At 41.9% G+C, this 21,951-nt stretch overlaps 2 protein-coding genes across 3 annotated transcripts; both read left to right on the top strand.

Moving 5' to 3' along the window:
- Positions 1-219: 219 nt before the first annotated feature.
- lsm12b (LSM12 homolog b) lies at positions 220-18,231 on the top strand. 2 transcript variants are annotated; one of them, XM_034193863.1, is made up of 5 exons: positions 220-385; positions 2,820-2,953; positions 10,672-10,781; positions 12,387-12,513; positions 13,676-13,710. In XM_034193863.1, exons 1-5 carry the CDS (start codon positions 259-261, stop codon positions 13,694-13,696), a joined length of 519 nt encoding a protein of 172 aa, XP_034049754.1. In that variant the 5' UTR covers positions 220-258; the 3' UTR covers positions 13,697-13,710. The 2 variants fall into 2 exon arrangements, with proteins under 2 accessions (XP_034049754.1, XP_034049753.1); XM_034193862.1 differs by lacking the exon at positions 13,676-13,710 and adding an exon at positions 17,625-18,231 and having other exon boundaries at positions 221-385.
- A 499-nt stretch (positions 18,232-18,730) lies between these two features.
- On the top strand, positions 18,731-20,842 carry LOC117530905 (leucine-rich repeat-containing protein 17). The gene is made up of 2 exons (XM_034193861.1): positions 18,731-19,571; positions 19,684-20,842. The coding sequence occupies exons 1-2, from the start codon at positions 19,209-19,211 to the stop codon at positions 20,452-20,454; spliced, it is 1,134 nt and encodes a 377-aa protein (XP_034049752.1). The 5' UTR covers positions 18,731-19,208; the 3' UTR covers positions 20,455-20,842.
- The last annotated feature ends 1,109 nt before the right edge of the window (positions 20,843-21,951 follow it).

Here is a 21,951-nt window from a genome sequence, read left to right as displayed (position 1 = left end):
CACCTTGAAAAAGCCGCTTCTTTCGACTTAAAATTGAATACAATTCTTTTTACATTTATTTTCTTTATATTTTATAATATTTTTATTTTATATTTACTTTATATTTGACTCAGGAAGGCAGGACTAGAGCGGCGATTTAAAGATATCTGCAAACAGAATCATGGTCATGAACGGTGTCACGCGTGCCAGCTTTTGCGTGATGACGACATCGCGTCGCTTTGTACGTAAGGCAGGCGCTCCGGTTTCCTGGCGGAGAAGATGGCGGCTCCTGGACCGGGGGAGTATTTCAGCGTCGGGAGTCATGTCTCTTGCCTCACCTGTTTGGGCCAACGTTTACAAGGAGAAGTGGTCGCGTTTGACTACCAGTCCAAGATGTTGACTCTGAGTATCCTTTGTTTGTTGGGAGCTGTGGGCGGCTCGCTGGCCTGCCTGGCTGCAAAGGGCCTGTTAGCGAAAATTTGCCAAATAGTGAGCCGCGCAGGCGGAGTCTGTGCTAGCGGAGCTACACATTTTTTTGTCAGGCTCTGATATTTGCATTCAGGAGGTTGTGGTCCTTTTGCTTGTCGTTTGTTGTGGGCGTTCTCGCTGTAACCGGCTTAAATGTGCCTCGTCGGGAGTCCATGTGTTTTGAATCGCCGGAGCTCGGCATGGATCACTATCTGGCAGCGCATCATGGCTGTGTGCTAGTTAGCCAGCTAGCCGACATGCAGGTCGCCTTAAATTATCCACATAGTTTTACATCGCTGAGCTCTGCGGGGACTCGAATATGTCAGCAAAGATTCGGAGAGGTTGAACGGTCACGTCCACACTGTGATCGAACTTCCACTGGCCTGGTTTACTATGCTAAGCTTCGGTGCTAGCGTTAGCTGCACACTGCCTCTCTTAGCTCGGTTAAACTTTCCCAATCTTGTCAGCTGGTGTTTTCTTGTCTCCGTTACAAACAGTGACTGCAAATATTAGGTGATCATGTGATGAACGGTCAAAATCCTATTTTGCACCAGTGTGCATGCGTGTAGTAGTTTAGCTCTGCAGGTTGATGGGTGTGTTTTTAAAGTTGGAGTCATATAGATCTGGACCCCATCATTACATTTACAGCTGGTGTAGTTTTTGTTTGAACGTAGGATTTCCCAATGTTGTTGTTTTTTTTTGTGCCTCGGATTTTTGTAATTTAAGATTGCATATCTGCCGATCCAGATGTGATACTTGTTTTCCCAGATAATATTCTTACACAGGACACACTGAAAGTCCATTAAAGTCCACATCATCAGATGCTACACAATACCAGTTAAGTAGGCTTAAAAAAAAGTGATGTGAATTTTATTCACAAGTTAAAAATGCACACACTAATACCACTGCCTTCATCTTTTCGTTCCAGTGTTGACATCTATACGGCTTGGAAACATGCTGATAGTTCTCTTGACTTACTGTTGCTGTTGATATGGTGCTGTGCGCAAACCGCAAATGAAGTGGCTAGCGGCATTGATAATACAAAATTTTACATGTGCATGGCATGTATGATAACTTCAAGCTTTGGCGCTTGGGAGAGTGTGAGCTGCTGTAGGGAATGGGACCTCTAAGCCAAAGGTGCCTGGTTCAAATCCCAGTCATATTGAGCATTGGTAAAGGTATGTAGCCTCATAATTATGTGACTGAGATTGCCCAATCAGAAGTGCTACATACAAATACAATTGCAAATTATCAATACCGCTGCGTACGGATAGCCACTGCTAATTGCTATTAGTGTGGCCCCCTTCGCTTTTTTAAGTAGGATTTGTCACCGGTCGTGTGCAGCCGTCAGCCTAACACTTTGATCGGGGCCCTCTTGTGCTTGTGCCCCTCGGTGTGCATTGTACTCTTACCTTGAACTAACCCTAAGTTTTTGCGCTTGACATTTGTCAGTTTTCTTTTACACAGCTTCAACACCATGATGTCACACTTTGTCGCAATAATCAGCGCGTTTGTTAGTGGTTGCCCTATGATCACAAAGGTTGTTTTATTAGACGTTGTCAATATGGGTGCCGTAACAATAGCCACTCCGTAAAGTATTTGCTCACTCGATGATGGTTTCTCATGCTCTGCCATGTGTTTTTGCTTAATGTGGTGGAACAAATTATTCTGACCTTCTAAACTCAAACCAGCTCCTCCTTTGGTGATTAACGCTTACTCCTCGTCTACGCTTTGAACTCTGCTTTCTGCCATACTTGTTTTACATGATACTTGCCCACATGCAGCACATATATAACGCATCATCAGCTATGTCAATAATATCACAGGATGACAAATTCTTATCGAGGGAGAAATTTGTAACATCATGGATATCATAATATGGTGTAACCCGAGTTCTGAGCTCAGCCTGGTAGTTTTATTGTTGGGCAGTTTGCTGTGATACACATCTATGCACATGTAATTTATAAATAATTTCTTCTTTGATAAGTGACGCTTTGCTTGCTACACTTTCATCATGGCTCCAGTAGGTGGTAGTGCTGCTTTTGGTATTAGCGTACTGTAACTCAGAGGTGCCCAAGTTCAGTCCTCAAGATCTATATTCCTGACACTCTTCGTTGTCTCCCTGCTCCAACACACCTGAATCCAATGAAAGGCTTATTAAAAGCCTGCTAACCAGTCTTTCATTAGATTTAGATGTGTTGGAACAGGGAGACAACAAAGAGTGTCAGAAAGGTAGATCTCGAGGACCGAACTTATGCACCCCTGCTGTAACTGGTACAACCTTTCTGTATTGGAGACCTCTCCATACAGACTGATTGGACATCTGATCTGTGATTCTCTGTTGTTCCTCCTTGACTTGAGTTCCTCAATAGAATGCGCTTCCTCCAGCGGTAAGCCAAACCTCAATGACGTCATCCTGATCAACTTAGCTTATGTTTCTGATGTGGACATAATAAATGACCGCACTGAGACTCCACCTCCACTAGCATCATTGAATGTTAGCAAGGTAAGTTGTTTTTCAGCCGTTTCTCCATTAATTTAAATATGTGTATTTGATTTTGTACGGTTTGCTGTGAATTTGACAAATTTCAGTGCTGTTTCAGCTTATATCCAAGTCGGTCTGTCTCTGGGTTTGATATACATCTGTATTTTTCACTTCATATGATGTTCTCCACGCCATATCTGAGTGAGTGGATGGGTTCTCAGAAAGATTTGAGCCATGGAGCTTGAGTTCCCATCCAAGACAAAAGCTTTTTGTCTTGACCACTTAATTTCGTGTTTTACTTGTATTCTGTTTTTAATACTAACCCTGTCCCATAAACCTCATTTAACTCTGAACCATGGGCTTTTTATTGTGAAGGTTGTAGTATAACCAGCATGCTCCCGTGCTCTCGCTGGTAACAGGTGTGTTCACAAAGAAACGAATCTGACCTAAACAGTATTGTGCACCAGAACAAAGGGTGTCTTCTTTGTTTTGGCAGCATGGTGGTGCACTCATTAAAGCTACAATCTAAATTTCTTCAAGTCAATAGTATATGAACACCAGGTATTGCATAATACCAGGGTAAATAAAAAGAATTATCATATATGAAACTCTCAAAATACCTGCTGTTGAAATAGGCATTATAGCAGTGGTTGAGGCCAGTTTCGCCAGGTTCAGCATTATGTCTTGAAGTACAGATATCACCTTCTTCACATGGTCTGGGAATCAGCAAATTTCAACATAAATTGAGTTTTCACTTGTAAAATGAGCTACCAGTATCGGGATAATTTTGTTGGTGAGGAGTTAGCAAACGGAGTGTCGTCACGATCATGTTCGACCTTCTGGAATCAATAACTTCAAAGTGAATCGCTGTTTTAAATAAAATGACACCTCATTCTATACAATGTAATATAGACAACAAACTACAACTGATTACCCCCCCAACCACAGCCAGAGGGAGCTCATTGATGAGTCATGTGAGTTCAGTTGCACTACAAGATATAAATAAAAAGTTAAGATTTTATTCAAATTTATTACAAAATAAAAAAATCCCTGAAATTTATGAATAGTACATTTCTCCAATCTAAGTGCTATAGTACAACCAGAGGGAGTTCATTGATGTGTGATGCGAGTTTGGTGGTACTACAAACCAAAAATGTGACATTGAGTTTTTATCAAAGCATTTCCTTCTGCTGTGGTAATTTGACGGCCCCTGACCTGCAGTCTCGCAGCCAGCTGGACGTCAAGATTGATGCAATTCACAAAGAATGGAGAGGTCTCATTTAGGGGGAAAAACAGTTTTTGTCGGTTCTGGTTGTTGTCTGTATTACAATGTTTGGAAAGAGGTGTCATTTGATTTAAAACGGCAATTCGCTTTGAAGTTATTGATTCTGGAAAGTTGAATCTTTGAATGTCTTTCCAACTTTACTTGGCAGAGAGCAGTAGCATTAGGAGGAATGACATTTAATCAGTCAAGTCCCACAACACATGGAGGATGTTATTATTTTCCTTTACGTGAGTGACCATAATTTCAGTTTATTAACTGGCGAAGCGGGAGATATTAATGGTCCAGTCCATGCCAGAGAACTGTCATGTGCTGCCCCACGAAAAAGCCACATTAATGGGGAACAAAATAAAACTGTCCTGTGTGAAACGGCGGACGATTCTTATTTCTTGCCAGCATCAGTAGACAAGAGTCCGGGTTAGCGACTTTAATCAGCAGAAAGGTGAGTCACGATTGATGTCTTTAAATAGTTGATGTAGGTTGATGAATGAATTGTGAATGGTCCACATGTCTCTGATTTCACTGCTTTAACTGAAGATTCACTCTTTATTTGAACTGTAGCTCTCAATCGCTGCTGTATTTACATGCTCATTTGCATGTTGCTGTCACAGCTTGTACCATTTCAACACGTGGACGTGGTGAACTTAGCATATAACAGGAGAAACCAAATGAATCAGAATCAAATTTATTGTCAAGTAAGTTCTCACATACGAGAAATTTGATCTGGTGTCATTGGTGCCCTTTACTCCTGAAATTTTCTTCCTTGGTGGAGGTCTCATAGAGTGGAAACAAGTGTGAAGGCATCACACACAGCTTTTCCAGACAGGTCATTATTGCAGACTGAAGATGATGACTTAAAAGTTGATCATATATTTGTGCCCTCTCCTGTGCTACTAGTAATAATACACTTCTGTATGGATTAAGTGTGTAAAAAAGACAGATGTTTCCAGAGTGTTTGACACTGTAACAGAGTAACTTCATAGGATGTAACTAGTGGTGCACCGATCGATCGGGCACCGATCATTATCGGCCGATCACGCCTTGTTCGGTTTGATCGGTGATCGGCAAAATGTGCCGATCAAAAGGACCGATCACAACAGTGCAGGCAGTAGCGCAGGGAGCGCTTGGTCCTGTCATGACGCGCTTTCCTCTGTGACGTAAACTCATTTTGACTTCTGATATGAGCTGGACGGACAAGGAGAGCAGTCGCCATCATCTAATGTAGTCCATGTCCGTCCAGCTCATATCAGAAGTCAAAATGAGTCAAATGGCTCTGAGAGATCTAAATAGACTGCTGTGTAATGAATGGAACCACACTGACATCTAGTGGATATCCAGTGTGTGTGAGTGTGTATTTGTGAATCAGTAGGCATTTTGATTTTGTTTTTTTTTTTTTTGTTTTTTTAGCTTTTTTTTTAACAAAGAAGCTTTGTTCATTTGATTTGCTTATATTGTGAACTGCCATGATACTGGAATTGACAACTAAGTTCGAAATTAAAAAAAATTGATTGAATTGATTGATTTGTTTGTGGATCTGTGGATTTCGCGAAAATGTCTCAAAATTACGTCAGAGGAAAGCGATGAATGCATGTAATTGGTGATCCACAAATGCTGAAACTCAATTCACAAATACAATTTCCAGTTTTACAAATGTAATTTTTTTTTTTTTTTACAAATTAAGTTTTATATTTGCAAATACAACATTATTTGCAAAGACCAATTTACAAGTTACAAATATGAAATTTGCATTTGTGGATATCTGAACACATTTGCAAATCAATGATTATTTGTAGATCACCCTGTGTGCATTTACAAATATTAATGAGACAATTTTAACCCCATAGAATGAGGGCGGCATTTTACATTCTCAACGTATTCTCTGTAGGCTGTAACCTGAGCAACATGAAACATGGGAAAAAAAAGCTTGCTGGTAGAACAAAGTCAGTGTAATAAAACAAAAGTTGGCAGTTTATTCTAGTGTCTTTATTTGAATGCATGTTTTTTATTTTCATCATTAAGTTTTAATGCAAAAATAGTCCTATACATTAGACCTATATTCTTATTTTGGGCACGATCCAAATATGTACTTGATCGGTATCGGCAGATCAAAATTTCGGTGATCGGCCTAAAAAATTCTGATCGGTGCACCTCTGGATGTAACCTGTAACTAAGAACAAGTATCTTACCTTCAGAGATGGATACAATTTTGTCATGACCTGTTTGTACAAACTGCTCACCTCTGTCTCTCGTTGCAGCATGTTTGTGGTACAAAATTTTCAGAAACGCAAATGGCGTTTTTGTAGTTGTGGAAATGAGTCACTGATACACTGAAAGGATTTTAAATGGTCTTCAAATAAACCAGACTCCACCAGGGTCAGTGAGTTTCTCAGTTACCCAACATCTGTCAGTGTTTGTGTGAAAGAAATCAAGAACAACACAGTTAAATGTCTGTCCCAGTGGTAGTTTTACACAGTGGCATCATGCAAATATTTTGGAGGAGACTTTGAGATCAGATGTCACTGTCAATTTATGATGATATTTGATCAATAAATGTACATTTCCTTGTGAACAATTTGAGCATATGTGAATGTGGGTGGTATAGATGGTGTATAAATGAGGCTGGTATGGATTTGGATTATATTGCTATAACGAATAGTGCAGACTCTGTCATATCAGTCTACACAAGTCATCTGGCTAGAAATCTTGAGTAGAAAATTACGTTGTTTTTTTTTTTTTTTTAATTACAGTTTGTGAAATCTCTGTCAGGGGAGTACTTCTGATTTCTCTTGTTACTTATTTTTGTGGTCGCCTTGCCACATCTGCTTATTGCTTTGTCACAGGGGAGTTAAGGGTGTGGCGAATTTTTGAATTTTATTTTAGAATGTTTAATTTTCAATGAAATATACATATAATAGGAATTTAAATATTACATGGACTGCATTTCCATCTCACCTTTTAAATCCAACACAGGCAAAGCACTTTACAATGATGCCTCACAGTCACACACTTTTAAGCAAAATGTGAGTTGCTGAATACTGTTGTTACACCAAAATACATTTTATCAGTTTATCTCTATTTCAAGTTTTGGAATTTTACTGGCGGCTCCTGTGGTCAGACTCTCCAGAAATTTGTGATGCCAGGATTTCAACAAAGACTTTAACTGGAATACGTGTATATATATATATATATATATATATATATATATATATATATATACACTCAACAAAAATATAAACGCAACACTTTTGGTTTTGCTCCCATTTTGTATGAGATGAACTCAAAGATCTAAAACTTTTTCCACATACACAATATCACCATTTCCCTCAAATATTGTTCACAAACCAGTCTAAATCTGTGATAGTGAGCACTTCTCCTTTGCTGAGATAATCCATCCCACCTCACCTTTGCCATATCAAGATGCTGATTAGACACCATGATTAGTGCACAGGTGTGCCTTAGACTGCCCACAATAAAAGGCCACTCTGAAAGGTGCAGTTTTATCACACAGCACAATGCCACAGATGTCGCAAGATTTGAGGGAGCGTGCAATTGGCATGCTGACAGCAGGAATGTCAACCAGAGCTGTTGCTCGTGTATTGAATGTTCATTTCTCTACCATAAGCTGTCTCCAAAGGCATTTCAGAGAATTTGGCAGTACATCCAACCAGCCTCACAACCGCAGACCACGTGTAACCACACCAGCCCAGGACCTCCACATCCAGCATGTTCACCTCCAAGATCGTCTGAGACCAGCCACTCGGACAGCTGCTGAAACAATCGGTTTGGATAACCAAAGAATTTCTGCACAAACTGTCAGAAAATGTCTCAGGGAAGCTCATCTGCATGCTCGTCGTCCTCATCTGGGTCTCGACCTGACTCCAGTTCGTCGTCGCAACTTCGCACAGCCATTGAAGAGGAGTGGACCAACATTCCACAGGCCACAATTGACAACCTGATCAACTCTATGCGAAGGAGATGTGTTGCACTGCATGAGGTAAATGGTGGTCACACCAGATACTGACTGGTTTCCCCCCCCCCCAATAAAACAAAACTGCACCTTTCAGAGTGGCCTTTTATTGTGGACAGTCTAAGGCACACCTGTGCACTAATCATGGTGTCTAATCAGCATCTTGGTATGGCACACCTGTGAGGTGGGATGGATTATCTCAGCAAAGGAGAAGTGCTCACTATCACAGATTTAGACTGGTTTGTGAACAATATTTGAGGGAAATGGTGATATTGTGTATGTGGAAAAAGTTTTAGATCTTTGAGTTCATCTCATACAAAATGGGAGCAAAACCAAAAGTGTTGCGTTTATATTTTTGTTGAGTGTATATACACACACACACACACACACACACAGTTGTATGCAAAAGTTTGGGCACCCCTGATATCTTAATGATTTTCCTTTATAAATCATTGGTTGTCTGGATCAGAAATTTCAGTTAAATATATAGCAGACGAACACATTAATTAAGTTTATAGTATTTACAGAAAGTGTGCAATAATTATTTAAACAAAATTAGGCAGGTGCATAAATTTGGGCACCCTTGTCATTTTATTGATTTGAATACACACTCATCTTAAACCGCTTAGTCCAATTAAGGGTCATGGGGGGGCTGGAGCCTATCCCAGCAGTCATAGAGCACAAGACGCTAGTCTGTTGCATGGCCACATATAAACAAACAAACACATTCACACCCGCACACACACCCATGGACAATTTTAAAGTCTCCAATCCACCTAACCTGCATGGCTGCTGAATGTGGGAGGAAGCCGGAGCACCTGAAGAGACCCCATGCAAACACAGGGAGAACGTGCAAACTCCACACAGAAAAACCACAGGTGGGAATCGAACCCATGACCTTCTCGCTGTGAGGCAACAGTGCTAGCCACTAATCCACAGTGCTGCCCTGATTTTAATACATTTTGCACTAATTATTGGAACACAAAATTGGTTTGGTAAGCTCAATAACCCTTGACCATCTTACACAGGTGAATCAAGTCATGAGAGAGGGTATTTAAGGTGGCCATTTACAAATGTTTCTCCTCTTTGCATCTCTTCTAATGAGTGGCAACATGGGAGCCTCTAAACAACTAGGGGAGGCATACAAAAAGCTATCTCAGAGATTTGAGCTGTCAGTTTCCACTGTGAGGAAATGGAAGACCGCAGGCACAGTACTAGTTAAGGCCCGCAGTGGCAGGCCAAGAAAAATCTCAGATAAGCTGAAGCGACAGATGGTGAGAACAGTCATAGTCAATCCACAGACCTGCTCCAAAGATCAACAACATGATCTTGCTGCAGAGTTATTTGGACATAACAAGGGGCGGTATGCATGGCAGAAAAAGAACACAGCATTCCAAGAAAGACACTTGCTACACCTACAGTAAAATTTGGAGGTGGTTCCATCATGCTGTGTGGCCAGTGCAGGTACTGGGAATCTTGTTAAAGTTGAGGGTCACATGGATTCCAGTCAATATCAGTAAATTCTTAAGAACAATGTTCAAGAATCAGTGACAAAGTTGAAGCTGTGCTGGGGCTGGATCTTTCAACAAGACAATGACCCTAAACACTGCTCAAAATCTACTAAGGCATTAATGTAGAGGAACAAGAACAATATTCTGGAATGGCCATCCCAGTCCCCAGACCTGAATAGTGAAAATCTGTGGTGTGATTTTAAGCAGGCTGTCCATGCTCAGAAACAACAAATCTGAGATGTTTTGTAAAGAAGAATGGTCCAAAATACCTTCAACCAGAATCCAGACTCTCATTGGAAGCTATAGGAAGCATTTAGAGGCTGTTATTTCTGCAAAAGGAGGATCTACTAAATTTTTTTTTTTTTTTTCTGTTGGGGTGCCAAAGTTTATGCACCTGCCTACTTTAAAGAATTATTACACTTTCTGTAAATACTAGAAACTTCATTTACTTCTCAAATATGCTATATGACATATTTAACTGAAATTTCTGATCCAAACAACCAATGATTTATAAAGGAAAATCATGGAAATCATCAGGGGTGCTCAAACTTTTACATATTACTGTATATTTATGTAGAGAAATGTATTGATATAGTGGTTGAGTTATTTGATTAAGTATTGAAATCCCGGCATTGCAAATTTCTGGAGAGACTCTAAAGTGTAAGGTAAAATCTCACCTTATCAATAAGAAGCAATGTTCTCTGTTCTGTTTTATTTATTTATTTATTTATTTATTTTGTGCCTCCCTGTGAGTATCTTCTGAGATTGCAAGTTATGCAGACCCTGCCTGTGATGCCAGAATAAGAGAGGAGAAGAAAGTTGTTTCATAATTGTATGCAAATGAGGTCAAAGATCATCTTTAAGTGACGCACGGTTCCCTCAAGTGAGAAGGAGCGGAGATCATTTTGTTGACATATACTGTATATGAATGAGCTGTTTGTGTTTAACACGGCCTTATGTTCTGTTAAACTCTCCCCAGCTTGCCAATCGAGCACGGACGGAAAAGGAGGACAAGCTGTCCCAAGCCTATGCAATCAGTGCTGGGGTTTCTGTGGAGGGCCAGCAGCTATTCCAGACTATTCACAAAACGTAAGAACAGCAAACAATTGTTCAGGCACTGCTCCTCATCTTGGTTACCCAAATGCCAAAAAACATTCGGGATGCTGTAAATTCTGTTTTGACAGAAATTGAATAGGAAAATGACATGACAAAAGGGGAGGGAAAAATATACTGTACATGGAAAGTTCTATTTTCCACTGGTGTTTGACAGTTATGAGTTCTTCTCAAGAAGACATGTTTGCTTTTTCTCCCCTCAGTTGTTTCAGCATTGGAGGAAATGGTTAAAGCTTTTCCCACCCACAGGTTGTTTCAGTGACATTAGAGAATCTGTTCTTTCTTCCCAAGCAGTTTAGTGGTCAGTTTACTTATTTTGTGTTCTCTTTATGTATAACTGTATTGTCATTGAAACAGGTCTATTCCTTTAACTTAATCTACAATTCTGTCAGTCCATCTGTCAAATCAGATGGTACATCCAAAATTCATGTAGTCTGTCTTTTGTACATGCATATTCCAAGTCCATCTCTAGAAAATGCCTGTTTTTTTTGTTTCTAGCTTATCTGGACTAACGGTTCAGTGAGTTCATGATGAACATCGTCCATGGGTTGCCATCCAAAATTGATGGAAAATGTTTCTTCAGTTCTTGATGGATTTCGATTTTAATGGTTATGTTTGCTTCATTTAAACACTGTTCCTAAGTCTTCCATGCAGAATTCTGAAATTTAAAATTTTAGCTGTGGAGTTGCATCAGGAAGGGCATCCAGCGTAAAACTTGAGCCAAATCAACAAGCAGATCTGCCTTGGATCTGCTGTGGTGACCCCAAGTGAAAACAAGGGAGCAGCCGAAAGGACTGATTTATAGGGACTTACGTTATGATTCACCCAAAATAAAGCTTCAACTTCATTTCTTGATTGATTTTGATTTGATTCATTGAAGCACTGTTCACAATTCTTCCTCACAGAATTGTAAAATTTTGGTAAAAAATAGACTCTTTGTAGTGAAAACAGTGAAATTTATCCAAAATGTGTCTTCACGTTTAGTTTCCGAAAGATTTTGATTCTGATAGTTTGGATGGATTTATTTTCAATTTGGCAGATGAAAACCAGGAAATTTGCCCAAAATAAGTTATTACATGGTTTCTGAAGGGGAAAAAAAAATCACCAAAATAATTTGGAGCCATTCAAGAACATTTTCACATTATTTGAAAATATTTTGGTAGAGAACTTCAACTACCAGCAAAAATATTTACAACTTCTTCTTGTTACTTGTGTAACTTCTGTTACATTGTCTTAACGTTTTTGGCTGATCCACCCCGTTTATTTTGCTATTTTAGTTTCTGGAGTGGATGCTGGTTTCGTCAGTGGCAAGAGCATAACTTAATATTTTTAACTGCCTTTGATAGTGTTGTGTTCACATTTTATAAAAGTTGTGTAAGAATAAACAAATCCAAAGCATAGTGGGATGAGTTTTGAATACTTTTTTTTTTTTTTTTTTTTTTTAGTGCTTTGTGTTGCCTTGTTGGCCATGGCCTGTTTGAAGCAGTTAATTACCACATCTTGCTAAATGGAATGAAGTTATAATTTTGGGTGCTGCGTCAATTTCTGTCTTCAAAAACACATTTTGACGCTTTTTTGCAGCATCAAAGACTGTAAATGGCAGGAGAAGAACATTATCGTGATGGACGACGTTGTAATCTCACCGCCTTATCAGGTCGAGAACTGCAAAGGCAAAGAGGGAAGCGCTTTAAGTCATGTACGCAAAATAGTAAGTACCATTTCTTTCAGTACTGTGTTCATAATGTTGCTAATATCAGAAAACATGACATCCACACAACTCTAAATTGATACCTTTTTTTTTTCTCCACATGTTAAACAGGGATGAGATTTTTCTGCGGATCCGCGGATTTCCGCAGATTTGACAGTCCTGGGGGTCGATTTTGTGAAACGTCCAAATCCGTTGAGAAAATTTTAGGGGGGGTAAGAATGCAAAAAAAAAAAAAAAAATAATGCCAGGAGTACCTTTAGGGGCTTTCACAGTGGCGTATTCGTAGAGCTGCTCATTGCAGCATTGTTTCATTTAAATACGGCCGAAATACGCGCATACTCAGACTTTAACAGTGTTCGTTCATACTTGCAGCTGCGTGTGTTCGCGTTTTAATGTGTGTACACAGTCGCGTGTGCCATGCTGCACCAGTTTCAGTGCTATTTTCTGCCTCTGTGGAAGTGCGCTCTGTTCTCTACTGCATGGTGTGGTGCGGCTCAAAAACAGAGTCATTTACCATTATTATTTTTTATGCAGCGAGTGCGCATTTTAGAGTCACAGCTCTTTTCAGCTTTGATCAGACTGATCGATCAGGGCGTTGGATGAGCGCACTGACATGTAACGAGTGCGCGTTTATTATAGAGTCACAGCACTGATAAGAGAGAGAGAGATTTTATGAAACGATGTGACACAGTGAAACAGTCCTCATATATAATTAGTCCAGTTTGATAAAGTGAAGCAATGATCTTGTGATACAGTGTTATAGGTGGAGATCACATCGACTAAATATAAACCTTATATGGTCTGACAGTTCAATGGACATAGAACATTGGATTATACATGTATGTTTGTTGACAAGTGTGCCATGCTGAAAGTGGAGAATGCTGAAAATCAAGTAAGTCTAGTTATGAAAAAATATTTTGGTCACAAAAATACACATGTACAGTAGATGGTCTTAGTAAGGGTTTACAGTTTGAATTATAGATATGACCACCTGGCATTTATAGTAGTTTTAATATCATTTTAGTGCAGTCTACATGTTTTAAAACAGCAAAAATGCTTTGGCTCCGCCCTGGACCCGCCGGGGCCTGCGGCCCCTGGACCCTGGCTTATTTTCCTCTGAAAATCAAATTTGCCAATCTCATCCCTGGTTAAATGTTCACAATGTTGTACAAAGATGATTTAGTGAGAAATTTTAATTAAAAAGTAAGATTTGCATCATCACTCGGACTCCTGTTGATGTTTTGACAAAACAGCCGTCTTTGTGCTGCTTTCAAGTTCTGCTGTTTGAGTATCTCGAACCACAAAGGTCTACTTTTCAAGACCATTCTACTCTTCTGCCTTAGGTCCTTTTGCGGTATCTTGCAAACTATAGCTATCCTCAGTGCCGTAGCTAGTCTTTTATCCTTGCGGTGGCCAGAGGGTGGCCAAAGCGATTTCAGGGAGTCCTCGGACAATCAATTGCAGTCAGTCTCTAAATGTTGAAATACATTAAAGTAGCTAAATATTAAGCACATAGATGAGATTTTTGGTTGTGATTTGCAGTTTATTAACATTGTACAAAATGTGAAACAATTTTTCAACACAATGGCACCATTTTGAAATGAATAAAAATGCTCACACCCACTTTCATAGCTACTCATTCAGTTCCTCACACAGACAGGCTGGTGGGCTGGGTTGTGCCGGACACTGACTCTCCCGACTAGTCCCAGGCTGGGCGCTGCTAGGACTGCTGATGCCAGAGCTGAGTTCTGTGTTTGCTTGATTTGCTTCTCTTTCCAAAGAATTAATGTATCGTGTCCCCCTGTCTTTTCATTCTCAACTGACCCATCCATCCATCCATCCATTTTCTTCCGCTTTATCCGGAGTCGGGTCGCGGGGGCAGCAGCTCAAGCAAAGCCGCCCAGACCTCCCGATCCACACACACCTCCCCCAGCTCCTCCGGGGGAACCCCAAGGCGTTCCCAAGCCAGCCGAGAGATGTAATCCTTCCAGCGTGTCCTGGGTCTTCCCTGGGGCCTCCTCCCAATGGGACGTGCCCAGAACACCTCTCCAGCGAGGCGTCCAGGGGGCATCCGGAAAAGATGCCCGAGCCACCTCAACTGACTCCTTTCGACGTGGAGGAGCAGCGGCTCGACTCCGAGCTCCTCCCGAGTGACTGACTGCGGAGGAAACTCATCTCGACCGCTTGTACCCGCGATCTCGTTCTTTCGGTCATGAGCCAAACCTCATGACCATAGGTGAGGATCGGAACGTAGATCGATCAGTAAATCAAGAGCTTTGCCCCCCCTACTCAGCTCTCTCTTCACCACGACGGTCCGATACAGTGACCGCATCACTGCAGACGCTGCACCGATCCGTCTATCGATCTCACGCTCCATCCGTCCCTCACTCGTGAACAAGACCCCGAGATACTTAAACTCCTCCACTTGAGGCAAGGACACGCCACCGACCTGAAGAGGGCAAAGCACCTTTTTCCGGTCGAGAACCATGGCCTCGGATTTGGAGGTGCTGATTTTCATCCCGGACACCTCACACTCAGCTGAAAAACGCCCCAGTGCACGCTGAAGGTCCTGATTTGACGAAGCCAACAGAACCACATCGTCCACAAACAGCAGAGACGAGATTCTGTGGTTCCCAAACCAGACCCCCTCTACACCGTGGCTACGCCTAGAAATTCTGTCCATAAAAATAATGAACAGAACCGGTGACAAAGGGCAGCCCTGGCAGAGGCCAACGTGCACTGGAAACAGGCTTGACTTACTACCGGCAATGCGAACCAAGCTCCTGCTGCGGTGGTACAGGGACCGGATAGCCCTTAGCAAAGGACTCCGGACCCCGTACTCCCGGAGCACTCCCCACAGGGTGCCCCGAGGGACACGGTCGAACGCCTTCTCCAGATCCACAAAACACATGTGGACTGGTTGGGCGAACTCCCATGAACCCTCAAGCACCTGATGGAGCATGTAGAGCTGGTCCAGTGTGCTGCGACCAGGACGAAAACCACACTGCTCCTCCTGAATCCGAGGTTCGACCATCGGTCGAATTCTCCTCTCCAGTACTCTGGAATAGACCTTACCGGGGAGGCTGAGGAGTGTGATCCCCTTATAGTTGGAACACACCCTCCGGTCCCTCTTCTTAAACAGAGGGACCACCACCCCGGTCTGCCAATCCAGAGGCACTGTCCCCGATCGCCACGCGATGTTGCAGAGGCGTGTCAACCAAGACAGTCCCACAACATCCAGAGACTTAAGGTACTCAGGACAGATTTCATCCACCCCAGGAGCCTTGCCACCGAGGAGCTTTCTAACCACCTCGGTGACTTCTGCCTGGGTAATGGATGAGTCCGCCTCTGGGTCCCCCGTCTCTGCTTCCTCTTCGGAAGATGTGACGATGGGATTGAGGAGATCCTCGAAGTGCTCCTTCCACCGCCCAACAACATCCCCAGTCAGGGTCAACAGCTCCCCACCTGCACCGTAAACAGTGCCAGTGGAGAGCTGCTTCCGCCGAAGGTCAGATGATACGACTACATAGTCGATCATCGACCTCCGGCTCAGGGTGTCCTGGTGCCACGTGCACTTATGGACACCCTTGTGCTTGAACATAGTGTTCGTGATGGACAAACTGTGACTAGCACAGAAGTCCAACAACTGAACACCACTCGGGTTCAAATCGGGGAGGCCATACTTCCCGATCACCCCCCTCCAGGTCTCACTGTCGCCGCCCACGTGGGCGTTGAAATCCCCCAGGAGAACAATGGAGTCCCCAGTCGGAGCGCTATCTAGTACCCCTCCCAGGGACTCCAGGAAGGTCGGGTACTCTGCACTGCCGCTCGGCCCGTAGGTCGAGACAACGGTGAGAGACCTGTCCCCGACCCGAAGAAATAAGGTGTTATTGATGTAATTCACCAGCTTTCTTAGGGTCAGGCTCTCACCTCCCTTCACCGCAGCTAACACAACAGCACTGTGGTGAAGTTGGATTCAGGTTAGTTATTAGGATATTCATTGTGGGTTTAACCGTGTCAAATATCCTACCTGAAACTAACTTCACCATGGCTCACAAATGGCGTCCTGTAGTCTACCTCTGTGGCTGCTTACTGACTCTGTCCATTCATTGTCCAGCACTTTTATACAGAACAGAGGAGAATGTGGGTTAGAACTCTTTGTGGTGCACAGCACCAACTACTGTAAAGGAGGGGCCTAACAGTCAATACGTGTTACCGATTTCAAAATGCATCTGGCTCCTTTCGATCAGATGTGCGGTGCCATGACATGTCAGTCATGTGGGGTGGCACCTGGGGTGTTCAGTCAGATATCAGGGGTATCCAGTGCCACCGCAGCCTCCACTGTAGCTCCACTCTTGGCTGTCCTATAGTAATTTTGGAAGTTGAATGGAGAAGGTCCCCTTACAGATTCCTGTTGGTCATGTGAGATTTCTCATGTAATCACTTGTTGATATAATGGTCAGTGAAGGCTTGCACCGCCGGACCTCGTCAGTGGGAACGAAGAAGTTGTTGATTGCTATCAGCTGCTCCTCCAGTCCATCTCTGCCATTTTATTTATTTAGTGAGTAATTGGGACGAGAAGGGATATAACAAGCTCGATGATACTGACGGGGAGGAGTACTCGGCTGCCAGGGATAATAAATTGCAGTAACCAGTAGTGGGCTGTCCTTAGGGAGTCTTTAATGAAATTGTGAACGCATAGTCAAGGCAAAGTCCATGTGCTATAGATGGCTTCCTCACATCATGAATGCATTGTTATGAAAAGGTAGTGAGTTGTTGGATGGAGTGAATGAATGTTAACAAATTGCACAGTAAATATAAACAAATTACATGAAAAATAACATAAATCATACAGTGGACTGTTTTTCTGTACAGTGGGACAAATAAATGCCACGTGACATACAAACCACCAGCCCAATTACAGTGATCTGTTTATGTGTAACCCGGATAAGGAGCAGAAAATGTATGAATGTTTATCTCCTATAAAGTACACTAATAATTTGGATGATTATTTTTTTTTTTGTGGCGTGTGTGTGGCTGTGTTGGGATTATTTACGTGGATATCACGAGTTGTCCAGGTAATTCGTACGTGTCTTTTCCTGTTCCTGCAGGTTGAGAAACATTTTAGAGATGTGGAAAGTCAGAAGTCCATGCAACGTTCACAAGCACAGCAAACACAGAAGGACTCGACTTTATCTTCTTGAGTTGGCAGTGCGGCTCAGCCGGGAGAGGCGACGCGGGCGCTTTTATTCCCACTGCCAGACTAAGTCGGCATTCCTTGACCTCAGTTTGAGACCACAAGGAGGAGCGCTGAGTGCCCTGGATCCAGAAGATCAAAACACCATTAAATGAAAAAGACAAAAAAGAAAGAGGAAAGATTAAAATCTTAAATTAGACTTTATAAAGAATAATTTAAACATGAACCATGAAGCGACCATAGTTTCCCTAACTAACTTGTCTCACTCTACCCCCAACTTCTCCCCTCCTGTCCTTCCAGTCCTTTTTATTTTCCGACCTCCTTCCTTCGCCTTCAGTTCCATGTCAAAAAGAGAAAATCTAGAGCAGTCAGAAAGGCGTTAGCTTTATTTTGTCATTGTTTCCTTTTTTTTTTCTGTATCCATATTCTACTGTCTGTATTTTCTGTATTTTAAACAAAATGTGACTTGAAACGCCACACTTTAAAAGGACATTTTCTAAAATAAAAGTAACAAATTCTGACTGTAATATTGTAATTTCAACCACTTTTGTGACGAGCTGGCAGAGAATTTCAAGAGTTGTTTTTGTTGGATTTCCCATTTTTGCACGGTCACCACGACGGATCTTGCAAGGAGCCGGAAGTTGATTCGGCATTCGAGCTTTCCACCGGTTGCAAATTTCAAGAGTAAGTCTGTACACCAAGAGCAGATACGAAGCTTAAGGTCTGGGATTTTTATTTTTAAATTTCGGGTCCAAGTTTTTCAACAAACATTTTTCTTTTTCTTCTTCTCCATCATCAGTTGGTTGAGATGCATCTGTGTAAATTACAGGGAAGTGATGTCATCAGCCTCTTGAATTAATTATTTAAATGTCTTAAGCCTCTGGTTTCTGCAAGGCTGCTCAGTGACATTTTCTGTCCTTGAGGTTATAAAGAGCTTTTTCCTGCACAGTGATTGTGCAAAAAATTACTGAAATATTTATGAAATGGTTAATGTTACTGGGGCGGGAATGTGGTAAATGTCTGCACAAGTTTTTGAGTATTGTGTTGGAAATGGTAGGAGGGTGTGTTTTTGTTTTTGCAGAGTTGTAATGTGATTATAGCAAAGCAGTGATTATGTTTGGTGCAGTGCTGCATTGTTGCATTACACTGAATACTCTGTTGCGTTGGGGGGTGCTGCTGTTCTGTACTTGAAATTTTAGATTTTCCTTGTTAAGGTTGAGGTATTTGTATTCAATCATGCTGACTTTCTGCCAGTTATAGGATTTCCTCAGCTATTCGTAGATGTCATTAGAAAGATTTAACATAAGCTTATGTAACGTTAAAATGCCAAGAAAATGTGAATGATGCCTAAAAAATGCATGCAGTCGTATAGCTTAACGGATGTAAATCCTTATTTTAGGATTGGCTCCAAAGTTGACCAGGTTTGTTCCGCAGATATGGTTGTGATTATCTGTTTAATCCCATAATCCTGCTCTAGTCAGTGTCCACTCAGAATTTTATGCAGCAGCATCTCCATCATTCCACTGAAAGCCACACTCTTCCTGGCGCACTTTTAAGCGGGAGTGAGCAGTGTTGGAGCTACATGATGGTCACCATGGTGCCCTTCCTGCCTCTCCTCTTGAACACGGCAGGTTGCTTTAAACCTTGTCCCAGCCACTGTCTCTGCTACGAGTCCTCCGACCTGGTGGATTGCCGGGCTCGTGGGTTGGACCGGGTCCCTGGTGGTGTTCCTCACAGTACCTGGCTGCTGGAGCTGAGCGGGAACAAGCTGACAGAGGTCCGCACCAGATCTTTCATTGGGCTTTGGTCGCTGAAGGTCCTCCTGATGTCCAACAACAGCATCCACATTCTGCATCCACAGGTATGAAAACAAATGTTGCTCTGTATTTCACCTGTGGTGGTCCAAAAAGTGTGAAAAGCTTCATGTTTCTGCAGGTTTTACAGTTTAAATCGTTCTTTTAAAATGATTTCAGTCTCTGTCACCACTGCAATTTCTGGAGAGGCTGGATTTGAGTTTTAACAGGCTGCGCTGGCTCCCTCGGGACTTTTCCCAAAGGCTGTCGTCCCTCCAGGAGTTGAGGCTGGATCACAACCTGCTGCAGTATCTGGACACGCCTTCACTGGACCACTTTGAAAACCTGAGGAAACTAGACCTCAGCTACAACCAGATCTCTGGGATCGAGAGCAGGGCATTCCACTGCCTGTCCCGCCTGACTCAGCTCAAGCTGAAAGGGAACAAACTGAACGTTCTCAAAGAGAACCTATTTTCTCAGCAACAGAGTTTGGAAGTGTTGCTGCTAAGCCACAACAACATCTCTCTCATCGAGTCGGAGGCTCTGGCTCCATTACGCAGTCTGTCTCTGCTGGATCTCCAAGGAAACCAACTGGAGCACATCAAGTTCAGAGCCTTCCTGATGCTCCAGACCACCAGCACTCACCTTGAGATGTCCTTCAATCCATGGATCTGTGACTGCGAGCTGCAGCGAGTCTTCAGCAAGATCCAGCACGTTCGGCACCTCCACGTGGAGGACTACCAGAACATCGTCTGCCACGCTCCCGCTCAGCAGGCTGGGAGCTCTTTATCCTCACTGGACAGCCAGCTGTGCATGGCCGAGACCGTCTCCGTGCTGGTCATCACCATCACAGTTCTGCTGGCTGTGATCGGTGCGCTGGTTAAAGCGGAGCACAACACTAAGCAGAGACATCCTGCTGTTGATTCTGACTCGCAGAGGCAGCGTAAATGATCCATCAGCTGCAGCAGGAGACCGGCGTGAAGGTGGTGTTCTACACATACTTCAGAGTATCAGTGTTCACATGTTTGTGCATTTAGTGGCTTCTCTTTGTGCAGAGCCACTCCAAATGTAAGGACTTGTTTTATTTTAGAGCAAACTTGAGCTGTGGGTTTGAAATTGATCTGTACTGGTTTAAGCAGCTCCCAGTTGTTCCATGCCAGGAGAGGCCCAACCCTTTCTTAAAACGTCATCATAATCTGATTATTAGTAAAAGGCACTTAACCATACAAAAAAAACACACACCCATGTCAAATTTATCATTTAATTTCTTATCAAGGCTGGTTAAACATGAGGTGAGGAGTTAACTGATTGCACTAACAAGAATAATACTCCAGTATTTTAAAATGCAATGCTTGGAATCTCCAGCATTTATTTATTTATTTATTTAAAGGGCTGTAATTTAGATGAACAACTTATGTGAGAGGAAAAAAAAAAAAAAAATATATATATATATATATATATATATATATATATATATATATATATATATATATATATATATATATATATATATATATATAAGGGTGGTCCATAAAAATGGTCATTTTTTTTTTTTTCAAAAAATTTCAAGTCTCACCCTCTAAATTTGTTGTACCTAACATAAAAACACATGTACCATTTCATAAAGCTAATTTTTAGTGGTAGCACACAGCCCTTAAAGATTTTGCTCGCAATAACTTTGTCATATAGTATGGTTATTTCCAAATTATTTCTGTCAGTTTAATATTGATATGTCAGGACAGAAATTATGGCAATACATTGGAAAATCATATCTTTTCATATCCCATAAAATAGTTAACACTAAAACATGAATTGTGAGATGCAGTTCTTCTCATACATGTATCATGCTCCTACAATACCTACATACTGGGGTAGCGAAGATTTTGTAACAATCAAACATTGCATTTTCATTTTATTGATGAAATACTGTTTCATTATTGATAAATTTAAATAAGTCTATGCTTTATATATTTCCACATATATTTTGATCTAGCTCCAAACAATAATATTCTTTATGCCTTGCAGTACTTAATATTAAAAAATGTATGAATCAGCACAAGAACCAATTATACAGCTGTGTAACATAAGAGAACATCCTTCACATGATAATGATATTTAAGTTGCTTGCATCATGACCAAGACTTGCTGCCGTTTCAGTCAGAATATAGGTGGCACATCTGTCTGTTGTTTTGGTCCTATCCAATGCTGCTGCAAGTCCTGGTGTTACAACAGTTTAATTTTACTGGCTTTTTGTGGCACTGGCATAACAAATTCTTCATCTGGACTTTCTGTGTTCTCTTCACTCTGGCTGGAGACAGTGTCAGGTAGTGAGACATTAGATGGTCCAGGCTCCTCCAGTTTCTCTTTGTATTTTGCTTCTGCAGCTTTCCTTTTTTCTGCTCTTTGTTCTTTGGCAGTTTGTATTTTATCTATGCCTGTCATGCATCC

This window comes from Thalassophryne amazonica, chromosome 18, assembly GCF_902500255.1.
Source record: "Thalassophryne amazonica chromosome 18, fThaAma1.1, whole genome shotgun sequence".
Lineage (NCBI taxonomy): Eukaryota > Metazoa > Chordata > Actinopteri > Batrachoidiformes > Batrachoididae > Thalassophryne > Thalassophryne amazonica.
The sequence above is the reverse complement of the archived record's forward strand: the minus strand, read 5'-3'. Positions and strand labels throughout refer to the sequence as shown.